At 38.4% G+C, this 26,616-nt stretch overlaps 2 protein-coding genes across 4 annotated transcripts; both read left to right on the forward strand.

Moving 5' to 3' along the window:
• The first annotated feature begins 1,336 nt into the window (after window positions 1–1,336).
• Window positions 1,337–8,147, forward strand: LOC107661133 (ras guanine nucleotide exchange factor F-like). Of its 3 annotated transcripts, none has more exons than XM_016450595.1 (8): window positions 1,337–1,489; window positions 3,375–3,569; window positions 3,682–3,764; window positions 4,410–4,488; window positions 4,799–4,845; window positions 4,928–5,048; window positions 5,190–5,370; window positions 7,243–8,147. In XM_016450595.1, exons 2-8 carry the CDS (start codon window positions 3,407–3,409, stop codon window positions 7,835–7,837), a joined length of 1,269 nt encoding a protein of 422 aa, XP_016306081.1. In that variant the 5' UTR covers window positions 1,337–1,489; window positions 3,375–3,406; the 3' UTR covers window positions 7,838–8,147. The 3 variants fall into 3 exon arrangements, with proteins under 3 accessions (XP_016306081.1, XP_016306082.1, XP_016306083.1); XM_016450596.1 differs by lacking the exon at window positions 1,337–1,489 and adding an exon at window positions 1,683–1,735; XM_016450597.1 differs by lacking the exon at window positions 1,337–1,489 and having other exon boundaries at window positions 3,485–3,565.
• Window positions 8,148–10,436: 2,289 nt separating this feature from the next.
• LOC107661134 (inhibin beta B chain-like) lies at window positions 10,437–18,934 on the forward strand. Its single transcript, XM_016450598.1, has 2 exons — window positions 10,437–11,261; window positions 16,834–18,934. Exons 1-2 carry the CDS (start codon window positions 10,865–10,867, stop codon window positions 17,613–17,615), a joined length of 1,179 nt encoding a protein of 392 aa, XP_016306084.1. The 5' UTR covers window positions 10,437–10,864; the 3' UTR covers window positions 17,616–18,934.
• Window positions 18,935–26,616: the final 7,682 nt, after the last annotated feature.

Here is a 26,616-nt window from a genome sequence, read left to right on the forward strand (position 1 = left end):
ATCCACTGGGGTCACATAGATTAGTGTTGTGCTTTCTTTGTGTGGTTTTTAAAGTGTCAACTTTGAGGGACCTATCCACTTGCATTACATGGACTTACAGAGATGGATTTTGAGATGGATACATCAGGGATGGCATGAGGGTGAGTAAGTGATGAGAGAATTAGCATTTTTGAGTGAACAATCCCTTAAAAAGGGATAGTTCACTGAAAAATGAAAATTCTGTCATCCTTTATTCACCCTCATGTCGTTCCAAACCTGTATGCGATTCATCCACTGGGGTCACTACCTCTCCCTCCTCTAATCACATGCCGGATCCGTTTCCCCGCTTTGTTCCGGGACCTCGCAATTTACAAATTAAGCACTGGACATAAGAGTCTTAATTATGAAAAAAGTGAGAGGGCCAGGTGGATGACCCTCTTAATCATCCACAGTGGAGTGGCTCTGTATAGGCATCATAAGTAAACGTCTGTATTTAGCCAAGTCCTCTTGGTTGTTGAGTACTTGTGTTGCAACAACATATTCTTAATGAAATGGCACATACTCATCTAAGTCCTCACACATGGCAGGTTTCAACATGTTTGTAAATATTCTGACTGTAGTAAGCAATTTCTTTCATTTCTAGAGTGGCTGGTGTGCAAGTAAACAAAAATTGGACAAAACTCAGTATACTATAGGAAGACTGTATATGTATTCTGCTTTGGTGTAGACATAACCTAAAACATAAACGTAATCTAGAACACTGTTTCTTCTTGTAGGGCCAAAGATATGTGATAAGTTTAGTAGTACTTCCTTCAGGTTGGTGGTTAAAGTAACTTGCTATTTTGAAAAATCCCTCAGGGTGTTTGGAAAATGGACATCATAAAGTTCACTGAGCACTAAAAATGCAGCTATACAGTAAATATTCCCGAAGCTGAATGCGATTCAGTAATTGTGTATGAAAAATGATAACAGTTTACTAAACATTAGAATGTTATTTTCAAAGGCTTGAGCTCACACATGGGCTGTGGCTAAATCACAGAACATTCTAGAAAACAAGATTGTGGCTGCTTCAGAGATTACAGCAAACAGAAACAGTAAACATGAGGCCTTAAAGTAGCCTAGCATAAAAGTATTCTCTCTCAATCAATCATTTTTTTCGTCTTAAATATGCGTTGATAACCATCTTGAATGTTTTCACAAAAAGTTTTAATTTTTACGCAGCTTCGGATAAAAGCATCTGCAAAATGAATCAATTCTATGAGAAATATTATATAAACAATAGGCCTATATATAAATGTTAGTGTTCTGTGCTCGCGAGTTTTGTTTTAAAAGTGGGAATGCGTTGTGTTCAGTTACAGCCAGAGACCCTCTTGAGAAAAAAGCAAACCACAGAAGATCCTTCTTCGCCCCTCCTTCTCGAGGACTGGCATTGGCCGCTATACTTCACATCATCGCTTATCTTTTCAATGAAGATCAAGGGAGGGCAGATGTTCAACGACGATTTTGAGCGGTAAGGGACTTTAATACTACATTTACTAACAACGCAATCTTAACAGTTATATTAAAATCAGCACAAATAACAAACGCTCGCGCTGCTGTTTTGAGGACCGCCATCCAGCACTCGTTGCTATCAAGGTTTGAAGCAGCCCTTCCTCGCGGTCATGTGACACTTTCGGGACTTTCTTTACCATGAAAAGTCACATATAAACTTCGTATGCTGCAAGTAAATACTCAGCGACCACTGTAAAGCGATTTGGTAACCGTTCTTCTTAGTTACATTAATATGCCCGTTACAAATGCGAATGATAGTAACGTTAGATGTAAGCTTATGTATGTTAAAAATCTCGGTGGTGAACAACATAAAAATAAAAGTAAAAAACGAAAAATTATGTCGACAAAGGGTATTCTATTCTTGCTTTACTGTGTATGTAAAATTGTTAACTAAATTACTAAATGTTGACTAAATACGATGAATCCCTCATTAAATGTCACCTAACATCCCATATTGGTTGTGTTATGTTTGTGATTTGTGACGTGTTGGAAGGGATTTATTTTCAAAACAGTTCACATTTGTTTAAAAAAAAAAACAATTAAGAAATGTCATAAAGATATCAAACCATAACCAAACACATTCAAATTTCAACAGTAATACTGTATACTACAGGTAAACTTTTTTTGGTGTCTGTACTCTGTAAACAACAGGAAATAACATCTGCGTCCAAGTAAACTTTGTGTGCGTGTGTAAATACAGTGCACAACATAATACATACAAAAGATGTATTTTCTTAATAATTACTAATACAAATGGAAAAGATGGCACAATTGAAATGTATTAAACATATACTTAAGAAAAACATTTTTAATAAAAATATTTTGTTTAAATGAAGGATTGCAGAAATGTGTACACCCTAGATTTAATTCAACAAATGTATAATATCCTCCTTAATTTCAAGTATACTGCTCTGACCCTTCTTGTCACGGAGTGTACAAGTTCATGACAAATTGTCACATTTAACTCCAGGAAGACGACCTCCTTAAAGGGGTCATATGACGTTGCTAAAAAGAACATTATGTTGTGTATTTGGTGTAATGCAATGTGTTTATGCGGTTTAAGGTTAAAAAAACACATTATTTTCCACATAATGTACATTAGAGCCCGACCGATATGGGTTTTTTGGGGCTGATACCGATATTAGGGAGTATATCTAGATATAGGTATATCGGCGGATATTCTTTGTGTATATTATAGTACAGTACCAGTCAAAAGTTTGGACTCTTCCTATATAGAATAAAGTATATACATAAACAGAATATATATACATAAACAAATTTTTTGCAATGATCACTCAAATGTGGTGATTAAACATAATGATGTGACAAAGATATGTAATGATGGAGGCAGGGCATTTAACAATTTAACAATAAACTTTATTATCCAAAATGAGTCTGACATCAGTGCACTGAACAGTAAAGTTGAAGTTTATTCAACTTTAATTCAATTCAATTCCATTCAACTTTATTCCGTTGAAGTTTATTTCACTTTGGAACATTCATTCACGGATTTGCGCTAGGCCTACTGTCTTCACAAACCGTGGACGAAATAGACAAGATAGCAATATTGTGTCTAAATGTAAGTTTTTCCGTAATAACTTTTGTATTGAACTGTATAAAAGCAATTTTAATTATATTATATGGTCCAAAATCTGTAGTGTTACTTACTAGAAATACTTGTTTTCTGGTCAAATATTTGCTCAACTCTTATCTAATGTATTACTAAACTCCATACTAAAAATTCCTTTCATCGCAATATTCTTGTACTGCTGTTTCTGTACTATTATTGTTAACCGGTCTTCATTAGTAGTCCTTATGTTTTTCATGCTTGCTTTTCTTCACAGAGATTAACCCATGAGACTCTCAGAGCCTGAGCATGAACCAGGGGAGAGGTGCTTGTTTGTGGGCCTCAGTGCCTCAGCACTGCCTTGCACCATGTGATCGTTACAAGCATGCGTCTTGTGCCTACAGAGGCCATGTTTACGTATTAGGAGGCAGAGAAAAATGCTCACTGAGAGATTTCTGGAAATATAATGTGGGTAAGTCATTGTTATTTATCTGCGGCTACCTGCTGCTTTGGATACTTGTGCTTGTTATTGGTTCCTGTTGCATTTATTGATTATAATTAAGGGGAAATTTATATGTTTGTAGTCTGTGACAAGTGGGCCGAGCTTCCCTATGATAGCGAAGAAGCACCTGAAGAACTGGAAGAGCACACAATGGTAGCATATCAGGTAATTGCAACAAACTCACAATTGAGCATAAGGCGTTCACCAGTTATGAGAAACAAGAGACTGTCAGTTTATCACATTTTCACTTTTTATTAAAAGTAGTCCATGTAAATCATGCTCTACATTCCAAGTCCTCCATATATGGCAAATATATATATATATTTCATATATATATATATAAGTAAAAGTGATGTGACATGTGGCCAAGTATGGTGTCCCATACTCAGAATGGTATGCATGCTCTGCATTTAACCCATCCATGTGCACACACACACAGCAGTGAGTAGTGAACAAACACGCACAACGTGAGCACACACCCAGAGCAGTGGGCAGCCATTTTTGCTGTGGCAAAAATGGGGAGCAGTTGGGGGGTCGGTGCATCTCTCAACCTTTTGGTATTGAAGGTGGAAGAGAGCACTGTACATTCACTCCCCACTGCTGGTACAGAGACTCGAACCCGCAACCTTTGGGTTACAAGTCCGACTCTCTAACCATTAGGCCATGATTGCCCCAATATATATTTATATATAGTATGTTCCTTAAGAGGGTTATATATATACGTTTTTTATAATCATAATTATTTCCACATATAACTTTAGTAAATTTTTTGCACCAAAAAGTAAATTCATTTACCATTTTTCTTCTTAGGGATTTATGTATGTCTTCGGAGGAATGCAAGACTCATCATATACTAACTCAAAAACACCTCTTTGGGTATTTGATACAGGTATTTTTTATTCAGTGCATGTTCAGTGGGGGTCCAAAATGTCTGAGTCCACTAGACAATGCTTCAACAAAAAGTTTTATGTACTTTAATTTTTATTATAAATTACATGCATGGAATTTAAGTTAAAAACTTAAAAAAAAAAATGGAATAGAAAAAAATATATAACTTTCTGAATTTTTGTATCATTTGTTTTGGCAAATGTCTTGTTTTATTGACAGCAGCACTTGTGCTGTATGAATGCAGATTGTGTTTTACCACACAGTAATATGCCACTTTGTCATTCACGTCTTCAGTTTTATATTCTTTGCAGTTAAAGAGTGCTGGATTAACTGGAAAACAGGGAGTGACACTTTACAGGTAAACATCTTTTTTTTTTTTTTTTTACAAGACCTACAGCTGAAACAGATGATTTTTTTATTATAGTGAACTGTTATTGTAGGGAGTGACACCAGCAAACAGAAAAGGGCACAGTGCTGTTATCTTTGGGTCATCTATGTATGTCTACGGTGGATACATTGATATAAGAGGATCAACAAAGGAATTCTGGAAATTTGATTTTGGTGAGTGTTATCACATTCCATGGGATTTAAGTTTTTTAGTAAGCGAGCATCTTCTCAGACTAAATATTTATTTGAAAAGTCAGGTATGATTTCTGTAACTTACAAATTGCTGAATGACCTTGCCAAATAATGATATTTTAGATTCTAGGGTGTGGTCGCTCCTAAGCAGTGTACAAGGTGGGCCTGGTCCCAGACATGGTCATTCAGCTATGACATACCAGGACTCTATGTACCTTTATGGTGGCCTGCAGGGCCTGAGGGAACAGAAGGACCTGTGGATCTGGAGTTCTGCCAGTCAAACCTGGAGTTGCATCAAATTCCAGTGAGTTTCTTACTTTCTTTATTAACATCTATCTATCCATACCATAAACCCTGATTGCCATACAAATAATCAATAGATTTGGCCCAACTTAGTAAAGTTTATAGCTTAATCTTTAAAATATATTTCTGAGTTTTGTTTGACATAATTAGTAGGAAGCATGTTCCCAAGCAGAGCAGAATATTCCACTTAACTTTGTGTATTAAATTTTTTTTGGAAAGATCACAAAAGCCTTGTTCAGACTGTCAATCCAAATCCGATTTTTGTGCATATCCGATTGGAATCTGATTGAAATGTTTGACTGTCCACACTGTGTATCGCATCTATTCCGATCCGATTTGTATGTCTGTGGTGCTTTTTCGTTTTACTGACTATCTGCATTGGTTTCTATGGCAATGACGTTGTGTTGGTATGCCTAAAAACAACAACAGCAATACAGTTTACAGATGTTGTCTTACATCGTAACAACGTTGCTGTCACACTGGATTATATTGCATCTGGCAGCAGCAGAAATGTAGGAAGCTGGAATGCGCGGCTTCATTCCATGCTGCCATCTCCTCCAGTCTCAAAACTCAAAGAGGCGCATAGGCTAGCAGTATATAGTCATTTTCTGCTTGACTTTTACTTTGCAATAACACAGCCTTGTTTCTGAAAAGACATTAAGCATGTTTTCTACTAACAATGTTTTACGTTTTGTTTCCGTTTTACGTGACGAGAGAAAGTGACAAAAAAGCTACGTTAAATCAGATCTGAGCGGTCAGAATGAAACGGATTTCCAAAAATGAATAGGATTTCAAACCACATATGAATGTGGCTTGAAATGGATTTGTAGAAATCGGATTTCACATAATTTTTTGCTGTTCAGACTTGCTAAATATGATTTAGGATTTGAGGATTTGGACGGACAGTCTGAACAAGGCTAAAGTCTAAGCGCATTTCGTCATACAGTTGTTTCCTGTGCCTATCTGTTAGTGTAGCATCATCTATTTCTGATTAACTCACCCCTAAATGGCACATAAAAACAAAAACTGTAGTTGGTCGCTTTACAGCATTATGCACTGTCTTACGGTTTAATGGAATAGTTCATCCAGAAATGAAAATGTACTCACCCTCAGACCATCCAAGATGTAGATGAGTTTGTTTCTTCTCTTTTGAGAAATTTATCGTTACATCACTTACTCACCAGTGGATCCTCTGCAGTGAATGGATGCCATCAGAATGAGAGTCCAAACAGCTGATAAAAGCATCACAATAATCCACACCACTCCAGTACATTATTTAATGTTTTGTGAAGTGAAAAGCTTTGTGTTTGTAAGAAACAAATCGATCAAGGCGCTTCTGACCAAAATACCATTTCATAATCCATAATGACGCTTCCCCCAGTGAAAGTCCACCCCCTGTTGTCCTCTCAAAATCTAATATATTTGTTTAGAACGGTTTTGGATTGTAAACGGAGCTTGTTTTGTGCATATTTCTCTACTGATTCAGATAAGACTTTTTCACAGGAGAAAGTAATATTATGGATGGAGAAGCAATGGTTTGAAGTTAAAAGCATCTTAATGATGAATTTGTTTCTTACAAATACACCGTTTGTGGATTACTCACAATACTTGTGGATTATTGTAATGCTTTTATCAGCTGTTTCAACGCTCATTCTGACAGCACCCATTCATTGGTAAGCAACTGATTTCTCATAATCTGTTCTGATGAAGAAACTAACTCGTCTATATCTTGGATGGCCTGAGGGTGGGTACATTTTCAGCATATTTTCATTTTTGAGTGAACTATGCCTTTAATGTTGGTATATAGTTGTTATTTTTTTCCCCTCAGACATGCACTTAAACACTAACACTTCTCTGATCCCTTACTCTGCAGTTCAGGTCCTCCCAGGCTGGTTGGTCACTCTGCTGTATTGTTTAAGGACAGCATGCTCATCTTTGGTGGTGGGGAAACCCAGAGCTCTCCTCAGAGCAGCTTGTGGAGGTTCAACCTGGAAACACAAACTTGGAAGAAGCTAGCATTGTTGCCTGGATCCCCCTCTCTGTGCCGGATCCATCACTGCAGCATTGGCCTAGGTCAGAGTTTCCAGCCAACGGCCCCAAACAGTGTCTATTTAAGGGAAATACCCAACTCTCACAACATCAATAACAAGCTAAGACCATTTAAGAACAAGTGCCAACCATCCCGCCCCACTTTGCAAGAGCCCTGTATTGAGCTCCAGACTTTCCACATGGACAATAAGAAGCATTCACCAGATTTTAGTATTGCACTGAAAGACACTAAGCTGAAAGGAAGCTGTCTCACCTTTGAGAACCAGGAGGCTATTAGCGAGAAGCGGAATAGTGTTGACCTGGCAGAGGAAACGGAGGATGCCATGTTTCTCCATATGCCTGACTTGCTGTTAGTCCTGGGCGGTAAACCTCTACAAGGACAGCATGTGATTTCAGTGTGGCATATGACAGTGGCATAAATCTGTTGTTTTTAGTGCATTCTACTTTCTCTGTGAGAAATTAATGGGCCTTAGCAACAATACTAATATCCAGTGGGAGAACAATTGAATTCAGTCATGTACAAAGTTTTTACACTGTCTGTAATTATTACCTTGACTCTGAGAAACCACATTCACTCTGAAAAGCACCAATTAGGGCTTTTATCTTCCACAGAATATGTCATTTGTTTCTGTAAGAGTTGTACTTAATACTGTATATGCTGGTTAACATGATTTTACTATGTATCAAAATTTTATATTAAAGAGTCTTAACTAAGTGTGAAATACCGGTCAAAACAGCTCATGTGAATTTTATTACATGCTAGGAATCAATCCAAACATTGTCACATTTTGTAATTTGCTTTGTGTGTGTTTTGTTAGATCCATGTATATTGCTGGCAGAACACATTTAATTTTCCTGCCTTCACATTGTTTCAGGATAGCTGCACTTGAATGCTGTAATAAGTAATGCATTACATGAGTAATGTGTAATCCATTAGCAATAAGCAAAAATTTGTTGCAGCTCTAATGTTAAAACCAGCTCTAGTCTGTATTTATTTTTTGATCTGTTTAAAACAGATAGAAAACTAAAATGTTGTATTAAATATAACTAGCTTGGCTAAAACATATTACAAAAATACAACTAATTTGAAAAAAGGAGACTATGCTTGTAGATCACTAATTGTTATACATTGACCTGTACTTACATTTCTACATGCAATGTAGTGTTTATTACCACTTGAGGGCGACAGACTTCGCCAGTCACGCTACACAAAAATTCAAACAAACGCACAAATCATACAGATACATAGCATACTCCAACAATCTCCTTGACACATTTGGGTTATTCTACACAGTATTTTTTGTATATTGAAATAAAAGGCAGAAAAACATAGTTCACATCTGTAGGCTAAACAGACACAGGCCATCATCAGTATCCTTTATCCTCAATATTAATGGACAATATACCAATTAAATTGTTCCATTATGAAAAATGTGACTTAAGTCCAACAGATTTTCCCATGGCAAGTGACAACCAAGTCACAGAAGAACTGAATGCATGACACAACATATCCGTTTTAAATAGTAAGTATATTTTCATGTTGTATCAAAAAAGGATAAGTATCGCTTTTTATTTCTCCTCTTTCCTACTTGTTTCACTTCTGTTTCAGTTTTTTATAACCATTTCTTACTATGTGTCAGTAAGTTGTTGTTATTTTAGCATGTGTTTGGCTCAGTGTTATTTGGAAACACTGTGCTAAATGACTAAAAGTAAAAATAGTATTGAACTGCATTCTGTAGAGAATTAATTGTTATATATTTGGACAAACAATATACGGCTAAAAAGTGTTTAGATATACTTATAATCTGTATGAAGTCGTGGTTTGTTCACTTTAGACTGCAAAGCTGGTATGGTGGTTGTATCTTCAGAAGTGGCACCTATTCTCTGCAAAAAGGTGCTCTTACACAGTCCTTTTAATACTGCAGAGAGGTGGCATAAATACACAAGAATTACAATTGCAGATATATTATTATTAAATTAACGTTTTAAATGATTTATGAATACAGAAACCAAAATAATTAAAACATTAAGTTGCATATTATAATTAAATATAGACTCAAATAATAATAATGATGATATCTATGAATACTCAAAATTATTTAAGATTTTATTTAAGAAAGAAAGATTCCCAAAATGAAAACGTAAAGTAAAATGTGCCCCTCAAGACAGATGTGGCCATAGAAGAAAGATGCCTAGAGAATGTTACGTGTATTTATTTTGTTGAAGCGATAGATGGCGCCATATCACTCCAGAAAAAAAGTTGGCAATGCAATCCTATCCGCAGTACAAAACGTTAATTAATACTGAAATGAACAGGCAAACAAAGCGACACTTGAGTGAATTTCTTAAAACTCGTCTTAAAACCGTCTGCATTATTTAATTAAATATTACAGAAATTGATCTGAAATGACTGACTATATGATTCTCATTAAACCATAAAGGTTTTGCTTTGTTAGTTAATAATAATAATAATTGAATAATAATAATAATAATAATAACTCGATGTGTAAATTGACGTGAAAACAACATGTACCGGCAATTTATATTATGCTAAAATGCTAAAAATGTTTTGTTCTGTTTTTGGAGGAAACGGATTTCTGTTGCATTATGAAAGCCCTGCAGTCTTGTATTTTCGCAATTTAAACAAAAAAAAAAAGTTGATGTGAGATGGTTGTTACGTGTCACGTACAAGATCCAGCGGTAAATGCACGCTCTTTTTTCTTTTTTTTACTGATGTGCTCTGAGTTTGAGAGCCTAACCTGTTTTAGCGCATACTCTCTCGATTGCAGTTGGTCGAACGTCCCACGTGGTTTGAAGTATAAAAAAGTTTCAGCGCGAGGGGCTTTAGTGTCGTGATTACACGATAGAAAAGACCAAAGGACAACATCCCTCCCGAGGCTGAAGAAATACGCACGAACACACACAATTCACAATACCATTATTGAGAGAAGAGGAGCCCGAGCAGAGACAACGAGTGGAGAAAAGACCAAAGGACAACATCCCTCCCGAGGCTGAAGAAATACGCACGAACACACAATTCACAATACCATTATTGAGAGAAGAGGAGCCCGAGCAGAGACAACGAGTGACATTTTGCCTTCAAACAAGAAAGATTTTTGACTACACTGACCTTTAAATGAATACAAGATTAGTAACCGGTTTGTTTTGATTCTTTAGTTTGTCAGTTTCCTTGGAGATGAGGAGACGTTTTCGCGCTTGCAACTAGCATCAATTAAGACATACGTTTTCACGACTTGGCCTCATTACTGCTCAATGTGTTTACCGGGCGATGCTACATACACTTTCTGTGAACGTCTCACAAAAGTGACCGCGAGCATGATGATGAATGGACATCTGTCAGAGGAGATTGTTGGAAGTACAACTCTGTCCGGTTTATAGGTCAAATTGTTTTACGGTAGGAATTCATGAACTGATTTGTTTGTTGTATGGACACGCTATTTAAGAAAATGAGTATTTCCATCCTCTCTGTAACCTGTTTAATGGCTTGCATACTGTCAGTTCAGTGTAGTCTGGGAGCTGAGACTGTGTCTCAGGAGTCTCAGTGTGCTTCTTGTGGACTCGGGCATCCGGATGATTCGGGGCGAATGGACACAGACTTTCTGGAGGCGGTTAAAAGGCACATATTGAACCGACTGCAGATGAGAGAGAGACCAAATATCACTCATCCCATTCCCAAAGCTGCCATGGTAACGGCGCTGCGCAAACTTCACGCGGGTAAAGTTCGGAAGGACGGGAGGTTTGAAATTCCCAACTTGGATGGACATGCTGCCCACAACGAGGTGCAAGAAGAAACGTCGGAAATAATCAGTTTCGCCGAGTCAGGTGTGTACAAGATCTCGAATGTTCCATGGCTACTTTTACCTTACTGAAAATTTGACATCATGCATTTTATTAGATAAAAAAAAAAGAGATAATATTTAAGCATATTTTATATTTTGGAACACCCGAAACTTGCATAATGTCACTCCAGTTGGGGGTAATTAATGTACAAATGTACAAGTACAAATTATTTACAGTTCTTGGCTTTAACTTACATTTATGGAGTGCATTTGTTTTGGGGGCGTGTATTCATTTATCACAAAACGTGCTTGGAATTTACAGAATGTACAAATATTACAAGTCAAATATTTAATTAAAAGGTCAAATTGTTTTGTTCTCAAAGTATTAGCAATGGTGTCAAGTAGATGATGACTACCTTGTGTGACTTTAGTTAGCTGTGACATTCAGTGGGTCTGTTTCAAAACCTAGATGCTTTGCTGCCTACTGCCTCCTAACAGAGATGGAGCTTCATAAATGACTTGATTTGGACGTTTTGCACTTTGAGTTTTTTTTTTTAATCTGAACTATATATGTGTGCATATATATATATATATATATATATGAAGATCAGAAGCTGCACAATAAGCACTGATGATCCTTTACATTACATGTTTATGATGCCTTAAAATGAATTATATTACTGGAATTATATAACTGAATTTCTTTAAACAAGTGTTGCGATTTTGCTTTAGTGGGTCTTCGAGGGGTTAATGACACATGCATCCTTGATCTAATTTTTCTATGATGTAACTGGAGCAATCAGAACACATGACCCTCTCTTAACATATAATTAGCTATGCTGACAGAAAATAAGTAGTTTGTCAAATTATGACCTTTGCTAGGTTGGTGTTGAGGCAATTAAAATCCTAGAACTTTCCCGGGAACGCCAAGAGAGCATCAAAAACATGGCAATCAAAGTATTACAGATAATTCGTTAATAAGAGGGCAATAATATTTTCACGCCTTCTAACAGACAATACAGCCATAAAATCTTTTGTTAGAACTAATAAAAACCAATGCCTTTTATTGAATAAAAGTGACTACAGGGTTCCCACGGTCATGGACAAACCTGGAAATATGAGGTCTGAAATAGGGCTGCCACTAACGACTATTTTTATTTCGATTACTCTGTCGACTAATTTATCGATTAATCTAAACGATTAATTTTCCGCACAAAAAAAAAAAAAAACAACAACAATTTTACTTAAGAATATTTTATTAAACTATATTTCATTAAACCAAATGAAATCCAAAAGTAAATAATAAAGTGCAAGAAGCAAGTGTCCATCTCATAGTCCAAATCACTGAAATCAAAGTTCAGTATTATAGTGTAAGAATGACAACATATCCACGTGTTCTAGTCTACTAATAATACAATTATAATCAAAAAACACTTTTTAAAGGAGTATTTACCAGAAATATTATTTACCAGAATTTATTTAGGAGAAAAATGTAAATGTGCAGTATTTCTGGAAAAAAAAAACACTTTATTTATTTATTTATTTATTTTTTTTAATAAAATCTATTAATTGGAGATGCTTTTGATTATTAAAATTTAATGGAACCATTAAAATGGAATGCAGAAAATAATGGAAAACAGAATTTGGTAAACATAAAACTGTAAAACTCAATTAATTAGACAGGCTTTTTGATTAATACTATTTAATTTAACCATTAAAACAGAGTATAGAACCCTACACGCAGGTAAATAATTAAAGCTTAATTAAAAAAAAAAGCTTTATTAAATTAAATAAATACTGTATTAGAACTGCATCGCATATAATTATTTAATTAAGTCGTAGCGTTTGTGAATTCACAATTATGCTTAATTATCATTTTTAAATGGGTTTAATATATCATGCAGCCTTGGAAAACAGACTAAAAATGTGTTTTATACATTCTCGTCCGTGAAATGCGCCACTTCCGGTATTTTGCCGGTTAGTCGACACGAGCAAAATGAAGTCGAGGATTTTTAAAAATCGAATAGTCTAATAAAGTCGACGAATCGCGAAAAAGTAATAGAAATATCATGAATCTAAATTCAGTATTTTTTTTACAGTACTTATGCAGCAACCCTGAATGCTAGTGTAAGTCGTGAAAATTAATTGGTCAAAAAGGGTGGGAAGTGATGAAGATTTCTGGATTTCATTTTATTAACCAGTTCATCAATTATAGATCTATAGTACAGTTCAGTTTACAGGAGAATGTATGGAGCTTGTTAAGTGTTAAAAGAAAAACACATGGATTAACCCTTCTGCACATTTTTAATTGTGTCAATGTAAGTTTGCATGAGCAAAAGGATGAAGAAATACATCTAGAATATGGTCATGCTGAATAAGGCATTAATATGTGCTTAAGTACTAATAAACAGGTTCTGTGCTAGTAATATGCATGTTAATAAGCAACTAGCTAATAGTGAACAGTGTTCCCTAATCCAAAGTGTTACCCAGATTTTTATATAGACAATCATAATCTATCTTCATTACCAGGAAGGATAGTTGATTTTGAGATATGTAAATGTTTTAATGACTTTTTTTCTTTTTTTTTTTTAAAGAGTTTTCCAATATCTCGGTTTGACACACATTTAAGCTTGTAAAACTGGCTTCTTTTTCTTCTATTCTCGCACACTGTGCAGCACAATTACCTTGGACATTATCCGAACTTCTTGCTCCAATAAGAATGATCTGAACACACTCATGACAGCGCAACAAAGATGCCAATTATTGAGAGAGTACTGTGCGTTCTTGCTAAACCCAATATGTCAACATTGGGAACAAAAACAACAAAAGAAATCACTCAGAATAATGCATGAGACATTTGAGTCGTTGTGGGTGACAGAGAGGCTGGGGTGTGGGGATGGACTTCTTATATCCTACTCTGAAAATGCATTTCAAATATCAAAGCTCGATCAGGCCTCTTTGCAGTGTCCCCTATTATTCACAACACCTTTGAACCACTGAGCAGCAATGCATCATGAAACTGGCTCTCTGAACCCCCATCTCCCTCAAGGCCAGCTGGCGCTAACCCCTCAAGTGAAGGCTGCCAGCCAGGGCATAGCATTAGAACAACCCTAGATCCATTCTGCTCAGAGGTACAAAAAGAGGAATTTGTGAGGTATGCAATGTGCAAATCACTGCAGCTGCAGGCAATTGGGTTGCCTCGCGTGTTGCATGCTCTTCCCTGCTGTTATGTGGTATGACTGCAAGTCAGAAGGTGGCTCCGATCTCGCTCCATGCTTTAGGAGAGCAATAAGAAGAGGGCTGCCAAGGTACAGGAGAGGACGGCTGCCAATTTCAGGTCTCTATTGACACTGTCCTATGGGCCATTTCAGAAGTATTTGGTGTCCCGTAGCCACAGGAGTGGAGCGGAGCGGTAGATGCTTGCTTCTCATTTGTCAGCGTAACCATTCGGACTCACTGAACTCTTCAGGACCAGTTCAGCACGGGGTATTAAGACTTCATTATTAGACATTATTCAGCGTGGCACAGTGTCCATAAGGTCAAAGAGCCAAATTTAACTCTAGAAATTTTTTGTTTTTTGACATTTGATCCAAAAAAGGAAATTCGAGCCTGTAGTGCTAACTGATTGGCAGACGGTCAAAATCTAATCAGGCAGCATGCCATGGTCTTGATCTTATTGATCTTCGACAAGCAGTTCACATTAAGCATTTTAAGCATGAGAGCAATCTTCAATGAAACACAGAAACAAAGCTAATGCCCATTTTCTCAAAAGTTAATTTGCCTGTACTCTGTTTGACAAAAAATAAAAGTATCAACAAAATAAAAATACCTAGACTGTATGCTACATTTTTTTCTTTGTATAAAGTGTACATGTAGAGATATATTCTACATCTCTCGCCATTTATTCTCAACAGTGTCTGGGAAATAACTTTTCATGAGAATTAGGTCCTAAGGGCCTACACCAAAACAAAAATATGAAATGCATTGCTGAAATGAATATTTGTCAGGTTGCATACATTTGCTCAGAGGAGAAGATAAAAGTTAAACAGCCACAGGGAACCACAGGATGCAGGAGAAGCAGCAAGCTAAACAAACTCAAAATAGTCTAATTTTTAAGTGTTCTACAAATCATTTATTAGTTATTATGCAAATATGTTGAAAGAATTCTGATGGGGCAAACTGATGTAGGTAAGTGTTGATATTTATGGGGATAAAGTATGCCACAACACTGACATCATCTCGCACAGCCTTGGAGAGTGCGAAGTGGACAAAGCCTTGTTTGACTAGATTCACTTTAAGCAGGAGCTGTTGAGACATGTTCTGAGCACATGGCCATACAAGTATATTTGTATCCAGGGGGCATATAAAGGCAGGTAACGAGGTGAAATGGTGGAGTAATCAGTTCAGTCAGTGTGTTCCCTATCATCATAGGACATACATGTTCACACCTGACACCTCTCCAGGGCTTGATTCTCTGTCACTGATGAACTTTGACTGTGTGTCTGCACTGTGGGATATAAAAGGCTTGACTCCCAGCAAATCAGTCTTGACAGCCTTGTTAAAAAAAAACAAAAAACGGCACTGCTTGTCACCAGCATATGTGTTTGAAAGCTGGTCAAAAACTAGGTGTCTTAACTAGCATAACCAGATTTTTTTTTTGTCAAACACCTTCACCAGAAAAGCCATGCAGGTTGATTCACTAGCTAACAATATCATACAGCAAGAATAACTATTATAACATTTAGAAAATTGACAGCACACTGTATGATGCAAATTATTACTGATTTGTTTGTGTTGAACATGCTTTCAAGTCTATAATTTTTTTAATTTTCAAAAAAAGCAGAGAGAGTGCATGTAAAGTCACTGCTACTCCATGTGAGGTCAGGCTGTCAACTGAAGAAGCCACCCTTTGTGGCAAGTTGTTGACATTAAACCAAACTAATCTGTTGGCAAACATGGTTGTTTTACCATTTCAAAACCTCCCAATATTAAACAGCTCTGGCATTCAAATCAGGATTACGGAGAATATGATTGATTTGCAACAAGTGAATTTCTCTCATTTTCTGAGTGGTCAAAAGAATTATTTACAATCAAATTACAACAGCAAAAAAGCTCTGCATCTTGGACTTTCTAAATACAATTCGCTACACAACTGTATTTAGAAAGTCGCCAGTGTGATGTAAATGCCTCATCATGCTTCTCATTTGAAGGGCACACGCTCAATGCTGGGCTGTGCCACAGCAGTCTCTTAATACCTCTCGCAGTGCATTGTGTTGTCAGTCTTTCGGCTCCAGAAGCTCTGGGTTTTCACAGTACTCCCTCCCTGTGAACTCAATGAACCCCCTGGGGTAAGGCCCATGTCCGACCCCCCCACCCTTCCACACGGCCCAGCATCTTCAGCCCAAACCATGAGTCCAACTGGACTTGGGCCCAGAACTGTGGCATCTGGAAAAGTTAAGTGGTTTATGTCAGTGAACGTGGCTAAGGAAAGGTATTCGTCAGCAGAATCACAAGCTGTTTGTGCTATTTCAAATGTGAGAAAAGACATAAATGAGCTTCTTTTGTAAGAAAGAGTTGCTACTTGAGAATTAACAAACTTCTGTGGTCTCTTACAGATGATGTGACTGCATCGAAGTCCAGCCTCTACTTCTTGATTTCCAATGAGGGGAATCAGAACCTCTACGTGTTGCATGCAAACCTGTGGCTGTACTTCAAGCTGTTGCCAGGTACTCAGGAGAAAGGACTGCGGCAGAAGGTGACAGTGAGAGTGCACTACTGTGAGCCTGGAGGGCAGAACGTGCACTGGCCCATGATGGAAAAACGTGTGGAGTTGAAGCGCAGTGGCTGGCACACCTTCCCTGTGTCCGAGGCCGTACGGGAAATGCTGGCAAAAGGGGGTCGCCGACAGGACCTCGACATTCACTGCGATGGCTGCGAGGCTGCCAACGTTCAGCCCATCCTGGTGGACCCAAACGATCCCTCACACCGACCCTTCCTGGTGGTCCGCGCCCAGCAGGCAGACGGGAAACACCGTATCCGAAAGCGGGGCCTGGAGTGTGACGGCACCCATGGTGGTTTGTGCTGCCGACAGCAGTTTTACATTGACTTCCGGCTCATTGGCTGGAACGACTGGATCATCGCGCCAGCAGGGTACTATGGGAACTACTGTGAAGGCAGCTGCCCAGCTTACTTGGCAGGAGTTCCGGGCTCTGCCTCGTCATTTCACACGGCAGTAGTAAACCAGTACCGCATGAGAGGCATGAGTCCTGGTTCAGTCAACTCCTGCTGCATACCCACCAAACTCAGCACCATGTCCATGCTCTACTTTGATGATGAATACAACATCGTCAAGCGTGACGTGCCGAACATGATCGTGGAGGAGTGTGGCTGTGCCTGAATGGAAAAATCCACGTTAGGACATGTTACGAAGGCAGTGACAGTCATATTTATGGTCTTTTTGAACCACATGCATATAGATTGTGTTAATATTTGTGCACTCACAAAGAACAATCACACACACGTTAGTACAAAAAGGCTTTGGGATGGTAAGGGAAAGGGAACACCACAAGGTTTTTCTCTAGTTTGCCATTTCTAGACTTAAAATAAATGTCTCAATACTTTCCTCTCCAACAGCAAAAAGGAGACAACCTGGTATCACACTTTGACATAAGTACTTAGAGACTGTTGTACAAGCACTGACATATCTCCTACTTCAGAACACCAGCACTTCAACAGCTTGTTTAAGACAATATGACAAATCATTCCTGCTGATGTGGAGATTTCCAAATCAGTGTCATCTTTCCAGTCGTTCCCCAGAGGCATTCCCACAGTAATGACTCCGGTTGTCTGCGGCATTGTTAAATCTGTTGTGAGGCTTCTACTCAAACTGTAAGCACCTCTGGACAAGATCATCTTGAAACTAAAACCACTTCTGCCATTCTGCTAATATGTGCACATCTTGATTGTAGCAGACTGCATAACTAGATCTTGAGGTCTAACCGGTACAGCGCAAACTTCACCGCTTCCTTCATCTGCACACTTCAGTGGCTGACGCAGCGGTGTGCGTTCCGCGGAGCCGCTTCCATTCTGTCCAGCTGGTTTACAGGGAGTACAGCACTTGCGAAAACTCTCGAAATGCACAATTTAAAGCACTTGCATTTTGCAAAGCCTTCAAAAGGGTACATAGAAGTGGACCTACCCTTGCCCATAGTCCTTTTAATATAAAGTGCCGCACGAACTATGCAATGTATAGTAATCCTGAACTATGTCAAAAAAAAAAAACAGAATTCTTCTTTCTGCTTGTCTTTAACTCTTTATCAATACTTGAAATGTGATCTTTCGCTTGCTTTCCAAAGCGGATGATTGTTATGATGTTTGCACTGAAAAGTTGCGGGATTAGTTAAAAGACAAAAAAAACAAAAAACATCTGCCATTGAAAATGATATTTTTGTAGTAAAACTGAATTTTGTGAAAAATGTATTGTACCTAATGAATTGTACCAAAGAGGCCAATATTTTAGCTATTACAATAAGGTGGCAAGGCCATTCCAATATTTGTAAAATAATTATTGATACTTCTCAAGAGGCCTAATAATCAGGGTACAACATTATGGATTCCATTTGTAGCTCTGTCTAATTTTTTATACTATGTACAGAAAACTGATGAACACAATCTCTTCCTTGTCTTTAATTTTCCAGTCTACTATTTAATACGATTTATTACTTAGCTGTTATTACAAAGTCACTTAGTTAAATGGATATCATCTCTGTACAGATTATGTAAAATAAAAATATTCTTTCTTAAATATTTTGTAACTTTAAAATAAATTCTTACTTTGCATCCTTTTGAAGAAGTTGCTTTTAACAGTGTCAAAACTATAACACAGATTGTTCACCGACAGTCCCACTGTTGCATGCATTTAAAAGAATATACCTTTTTTTTCTTTTTTTTTTTGAAGTTATGATTACAAGACAGAGGAGCAGAGCAGTCTTGCAGTTCTATGCAGTGTTCTGCAAAGCCTGAAAAAAGTGCTTGGTTAAGACAATGAGAGCACAATGCCTGAAACCTCACACAGAGATATTGATCAACAAATTATGATAGAATCAGCATATATTTATATATACAAACCAGGTAACACCTCGCACATAAATGTAATGACTGCACTCCATGGTTTCAATATTTGTCATTCTTAGTACATTCTTGGCTCGGAGGCAAAAGGGCTCTCACTGCACAACATGTAGGCACAACTGATTACATCTGAGTGGGTCCCCTGGAAGCACAATCAACATGTACTGCCTTTTCTGAGCCCTAGAGGTATAGATGCAAAACACCCGGCACTAAAATAGAGCCAGGCCACCGCACCTACCAACGGTCTGGGGCGTTTCAGCCGAATCCTAGTTCAATACTGCAAAACAAAGGCTTTCCAAAACATACCGCATAACACAGATAATTACCTGAAGTGTTCCTGTCTTGCATCTGTCAAGAAAGGCAGATAAAGTGGCGTGAAAAATGACATGTTTGTAGAAGTCCTCAAAATGACAGCACAAGAATGATAGGAGTCAGAACTGACACCCACATGTAACAAAAATAAATATTCTGGTTTTAGTCTCTTAGTTATTGAGGTTAGTATGTATATACATGTATTTGTTTGTGTAGGTGGGTGTTCGGGTGCGAGAAAAGTACGAGAGACTTTGGGAAAGAAAGTGCAGCAGGTTGAGAGGTACAGGCAGAGCTGTCTCATCATGTAGCGGAGTGTTAACGGTGCCGCCATGACTGCTGGAATGTTAATGACACCATATATATGCTGCAGGCAAACTCGTGAAGCCACACACACAAGTTAAGAAAACACCTCAAACCATCTCACATGACAAAACACATACAATACAATCTGTAAACACCATCTGAGGTTAACAAGTGTCAAAAGATTTATGGCAACTAAATCAAATGCAAAACAACATATAGACATACTTGGCATGATTTGTCATTAAAATGGTCATTATTATGGGTAAAAATGCTTATAATTTCAGAAGTCCACATATGGTTCTACTTGGTTCACATGCACTTGAAATCTATATGCTGTTCCTCAGCAACTGCAACAGAACACTCTTTCTGTGATAATAAATTGCGTGATTTTTTTAAACAAAAAAAATTTATATATAACACTACATTTCTTGAAAGAGATTAATACTTTTATTAAGCAATGATGCATTAAATTGATAAAATTACAGTAAAGGCTTTTACATTGTTACAAACATTTCTTTTGAACATCAAATAATAATAAAAATGTATCACAGTTTCCACAATTGCTTTCAGCATTGATAATACTAAGAAATGTTTCTTGAGCATCAAATCAGCATACAGTATTAGAATGATTTCTGATTCTGAAGGACCATGTGACTCTGATGAAGACTGGACTGGGAAAATTCAGCTTTGCCATCACAGAAATAAATTACATTTTAAAATATATTAAAACAGAAAAAAATATATTTTAAATTGTAATAATATTTCACAATATTGCTCTCTTTTCAGTATTTTTGATCAAATAAACACAGCCTTGGTGAGCATAAGAGACTTCTATCAAAAAATAATTTAAAAAATTGTACCAACCCCAAACTTTTAAATGCTATTGTATATTTTTAAAATACTTTTTATTATTCTGAAAATGTGAAAAACATGCAACTTATTATTACAGAAACTCTGTTTTCATAGTGTTTTATTAATTGCACTTACTGAGGAGCAGCATTTACACTTTGAGTGCATGTGAGACAAAAACTAAGTGTGCTTGAGAGAATCTAAACAAAACTAAAACTGATCATTCTCCCCGCTTTTATGTCACATTTAAATGCTGGTTGAAATTTTGACCCTAGAATTGACCTGCACAAGGCCTGTTAACTCTCAGAGAAGGATTACAGGCCTGTGTAAAAAGGTTTGGGAACATGAAAGTTTGCTTGAGTGGCCCAATGAACAGAAAGTTAATTAACGTCTCTAGGTTACCTATGTAACCATGGTTCCCCGAGGGAAAGAGACGTTGCATCGAGATCGCTTTGGGGAACGCCCCTGCGTGACCGTGTTCTGAAGCACGTGTGAAATCAGTCCAATGGAGCAGCGAGACGTCACGAGCGGGGTGACGTGAGCGCCAGGAAGTATAAAAGCGCATCCGGCAGAGCGCAAGTTAGCTTCGATGAAGTAGCACCTGGAGGGATGCAGGGAGTATGGCAAAGAGACGCAGCGTCTCGTTCCCTCGGGGAACCATGGTTACATACGTAACCTAGAGACGTTCCCCTTCAGGAACTCGAGCTGCGTCGAGATCGCTTTGGGAACGAGAATACCCACTGCGCCATACTACCAAGTCCCTGCCTGTGTGTGTATCTTGCGAGCACATCACGAAGAGAGAACTTGGGAACCTGGGGTAGATGCCAGGTCTAGGTTGTAAAAGCGGACAAAAGTGTGCGGAGAGGACCAGCCCGCCGCTCTTCAAGGCGTACTGTTTCCTAGTGGCGGCCTAGTGGCGGGAGCTCTGGACTGGAGTATAGTCTCAACAACCTCAGTTGAGAGACCAGATGCTAGGAGCTGTACATACACAGAGCGTTACTGAAGAGCAGAAGCTAACTTGTGCTCTGCCAGATGCGCTTTTATACTTCCTGGCACTCACGTCACCCCGCTCGTGACGTCTCGCTGCTCCACACGTGCTTCAGAATGCGGTCACGCAGGGGCATTCCCCAAAGCGATCTCGACGCAGCTTCGAGTTCCTGAAGGGGAATCCGGCATTTCTCCAACGTCTGCACACCTAAGCTACTACAGACATAAAAAAACAACAACACTAAATACAATTTGATTTGGGTTTTAAAGCTCGATTCTGAATCTAAAATGGATAATTATACAAAAAGTTCATTCCCAACCGTCATGTTCGAACATCGAAGGAAACACCTTTTACTCCACAGGGAAACAACCTAAGGTTTGTCACTCTCCATCTCCCTCCTTCTCCTCCACATTGACCCCTTGACTCCTTGAGCACTAGCGTACGTTCAAGCCCACAAAGCTTCCATTTGTGCCGTGGTTCTACCTAGTACTGGCTTGGGGATCAGGGATCAACGAGGGTCACCTCTATAGGGAATCTAGGAGAGAGTCGCCACTGTGAAAGAGCTGATATTACAGTGTAAGGCATGAAAAGGGCAACTAAACAACACTGAATACCCACAGTCAATCACCCCTTACCCTCTGTCTGGCATCCAAAACTCATTTCATATCCATCACAGCCGAACATGATGTTGATGTTGGCTTTGCTCTGGCCATTGGCTGAGCTAAGTGAGGCTGCTTTGTGGCAGCATTCTGAAGGATGGGATTATTTTAACCTTTGGAGAACGGAAGAAAGACTGAAAGAAGACTTGTACTTGGGAGTAATTCCCGGCACGTACGCTGTAGTTAAAAGCTTAGCCGAGAGCAAACAGCTGGCCTATTGTTCAGCCAGGCAGAGCTTCTCCCCACATTCATGTGACGTGGTGCATGCAAGGACTGAAACCGCTGATGGTGATAGTGACAATGATGAGTACAAGTGAAACTGCAGCACGGCTCTGCCTTCAAGTTCACAGACAAAAGCCTGTGACTCTCTGATCTCACAACACAAGGAAAATATGGGGAAAAATAAGGGCATATTTGGACTGCCGAACACACTGTGTGTTTGTGAGAGGGGGAATTCCATTGGAGGGGATTTCAGGTGTTGTTGTACATTCATCACAGGCCACTTTAAAGCGAGCCATCATGCCTGCGTGGCTCATCACGGCTGACTGATGGCTCATTATTTAGCAGGTGCCTCATTGTTTTCCATTGTTCGGCTTTGGGGGAATTTTATGATTCGACCAAAACAGTGATGCTGAGTGTGGGCGTCTCAAGATGCTGCTGCCTCCATCGCGCATGGAAGAAAGAAGACCTTTGTGAGGAGAAACTGATGTCGGAAGAGACGTGAAAGAGAGAAGGGCAGTGGAAAGAGTAGCGGAATGTCGCTCTTGGGTGACACACCTATTGGTTAAAAGGAAGCTAGAAACAAAGACACAAAGAGAGAAGGCAACCTGATCAGATGAAAAGATACACACAGGCTTGACATGCTCTTCTATGCTAATGGATGTGGACCAAGTCAATATTCGAGACACATACTGAGGGAATGTTCCACATGGCAGGGAATATTAGGCATCATATCATCAAAATGTGCCTGGAGACAAAGTATAGGCCTGCAAAGTTTCTTTCCCATGGATGAAGCCTCATTAATAAAGGCCTGAGCTGTGAATTATAAATGAAGCGTTGACTGACCTAAACTGAATGAATCCCTGAATCTTCTGCTGAACCTCTCACATAGGACAGGTTACAGTGCCTCCAATATTATCCTATGTTGCATTTTACATAGGACTGCACGAATCTCATTAATAATTTGTCAGGTCTGCGTGCCACTATACAGTAATGAAAAACACAATTTTACAGATACAGTTAGCAAGGAGATTCCACCCAGTCCCGGGGGGATAATTAACCCTGGTAAAAAGTAAAACGGAAGAAATATTTGATAAATTTGCCTTTCTATAATGAAAAATGTGCAGAACATCAGTGTTTGCTTTTGCATTTCAGACTAAAACACAGAAATGACTGTTGAAAAAGACGCCAAAACAAGATAAGCATACAAGTTGCGAAGATGTGGATCCCTACATCTAAACATGGGCATGTCTGCAACATCTATTTTATCACAGATAAAAATAAATAAATATTACATGTGAAGAAGATGCCACAAAATAAATGGCAAAAAAAAAAAACACAGAATGCAGAGGATCCTTATCTGGGATCATCAAATATATGTATATATATATATATTTACATTTAGTCATTTAGCAGACGCTTTTATCCAAAGCGACTTACAAATGAGGAATATATATTAGGGATGTGCATCTCATGACTCAGGCCGATACGATACGCATCTCGATGCATAGCCAACGATACGATACATTAAAGATACATATGAAGCAGCTACCGATGCGATGTGATACGATTCACCCCTATTACGATGCAGTGCGATTTGTGATTCGTCATATTCACGCAGCAGCAGCAGTGATGAGAGAACGTGCTTGACAAACAAATACATAGATCACAGATTATTGGTCACTTTCTAAATAATAAAAGTATAGTGCATCCATAGTAATTATATATAAATAAATCGGTTTTTACCTATGCAAATATGTTAGAAACGATGCATCGCGATACAAATGCCGACTTGTAGCCGACACACACTTTTTAAACCGATGCATCGCATCGTTAACTTTTTATGCCGATGCACCGAGCGAATCGGGGAATCTTCCCATCCCTAATATATATATACAGTATATAAGTGTGAAAAATCTGAACAGGTTTTCAGGCTGTTTTTCATTGTAAAAATAGTAAAATTCATTTGATATTTCATTACCTCATAGGACATAGGACGTTTTAAACCTTGCTAAACCTTGCCAGTAGATGATGCATTGTGAATTGTATCTATGAACAAAACACATCTGAAAGTAGTGCAAAAGTACAAGTCTCAAGTAGGCCGAAACTGAAAATGGTTTGTAGTAAGCGCTTTAAACAAACTTGCAACTTGCCATGCGCTTTGACAGATGTGGTGCTCTTTTAATGCGTTTGAAACATGTTTTCCATAGTACACAACTTACATTTTATGGTTATATCCTTATCTGTAAATGTTCGAAATCCACACGTGTATTTACTATTTGCGTCTCTAGTCTTGGCAACAACCGACAAACCAAAAACCAACAAACTTCATTGACTTCACTGAACGAGCATGAGGGTGAGTATGTATGCATGTCAAAAAGACGGAGCACAATAAATCTGACTGCAATATTGATTTAGCTAAAATATTAGTTGTTAGACTCTACATTTTCACTGTAACGACAGTAAAATCGAATTAGAAAAAGGAGGACAACACAGGATGTGAAATAACGGTTTAAAATAATAAAGAAATTAGTCAATTGTCAAAATAATCATTAGTTGCATCCCTAATTGCAAGGCCTCAGCAAAGCCATATCATGACTGTTAACACGTAGGAAGCATGAGGAACATTTACTGCCAGTTGGAGATATGAACAATGTTAGAAGAACGTTTATTTTCTACTATTATCTGATTCAACACACAAAATGATATTACCAAAAAGGATGTTTATTGGACAAGAGCAAGTGACCCAAGGACAGCACAGCATCAAAGAACGGAGAGCTGGACTTCTGCGGAACTAGATATCTGTCAGGCTTTGGGCTTTCCCTCGGGGTAAAACATAAGTCAAAGGCTATGGTTATCACCCGATTCAAATAAATTTCACAGAGTGCTGAGTCAAAGAGGGAATGAGAACCACACACAGCGTGCGGTTCTCCGATGCCTCTGATGATGATGTTTTGGCTCGTGATACCATCTTAAGTTTTTCCACTCTCAAAGGCTGCTCTATGTGTGATTGGAAGCTTGCCCGTAATCTACCACCAGGCAAGTGAACGCAACAAAAGCCTCTGTTTTAATATGGATCCCATTGTGTGTTTTAATGTAAGTACTTTGATTGATGACATTTTCAGGTGCATACTGAACATTCCAGAGGCCTGTGCCAGAACCACACAACAAGTAACTATTTAATGGGGGGGAAAACAGAAACAGGAATGTTGTGAAGAGGACATACAAGCACAAAACAAGAGAATGTTTCTATTTAGGAAATGTTTACATTCATGTTCGTTGTATGGCCTGCCCTGGTTGATTCATTAAAAAAGTGAGGCATAATAACACAGTGATTCAGATCGTGTTTTCTTCCCACTCTTTAGCAACCAAACCTCAACAACTGCCAAAGCTCAAAACCACTTTACAAAGCACATCTCAATGTTTACTGCTGTTTTTTTCCAATTCCACGATGACATGATCCATTTACCCAAAAAAGGCATTGGGTGGCATTGGGTGTGGATTGCTCAAGTGCGCCTGACTGAGGTAATGACCATGGATTCCACACATCTTACCTAATGCACATAAGCACTGAATAATCCCTTTGTTATCTCAGTCACTTCCTCATGTTGACCACAGTTATCAGCTGATGTGAGGGCCAGCGGTCAGGCGGCCGAGTACCAGGCCAGAGTCAAGATTAGATTGGGAAGTTGGACAGCTGTTTGCTTCCTGAGAGCCAATGAGAAAGATATGCAGTATGTGCTTCGAGAGCAGCAGGCCTTCGCTGTACTATCGGTGCTGGCATATAGACACTCACAGAAAGAGAAGACACCTCCAAATGCTAAGTTCATGCTGCTGTAATGTGTGAGTGTCAGAGGAGCCCGTCCATGGTATCTATCTTATGCAATGTTATGTTAAGGGTGGAGTGAGCCTTTGGGATATGTGGATTGCAGGTAGGGAAA

Source organism: Sinocyclocheilus anshuiensis, unplaced genomic scaffold (assembly GCF_001515605.1).
Source record: "Sinocyclocheilus anshuiensis isolate Anshui unplaced genomic scaffold, SAMN03320099.WGS_v1.1 scaffold2056, whole genome shotgun sequence".
NCBI classification, from domain to species: Eukaryota; Metazoa; Chordata; class Actinopteri; order Cypriniformes; family Cyprinidae; genus Sinocyclocheilus; species Sinocyclocheilus anshuiensis.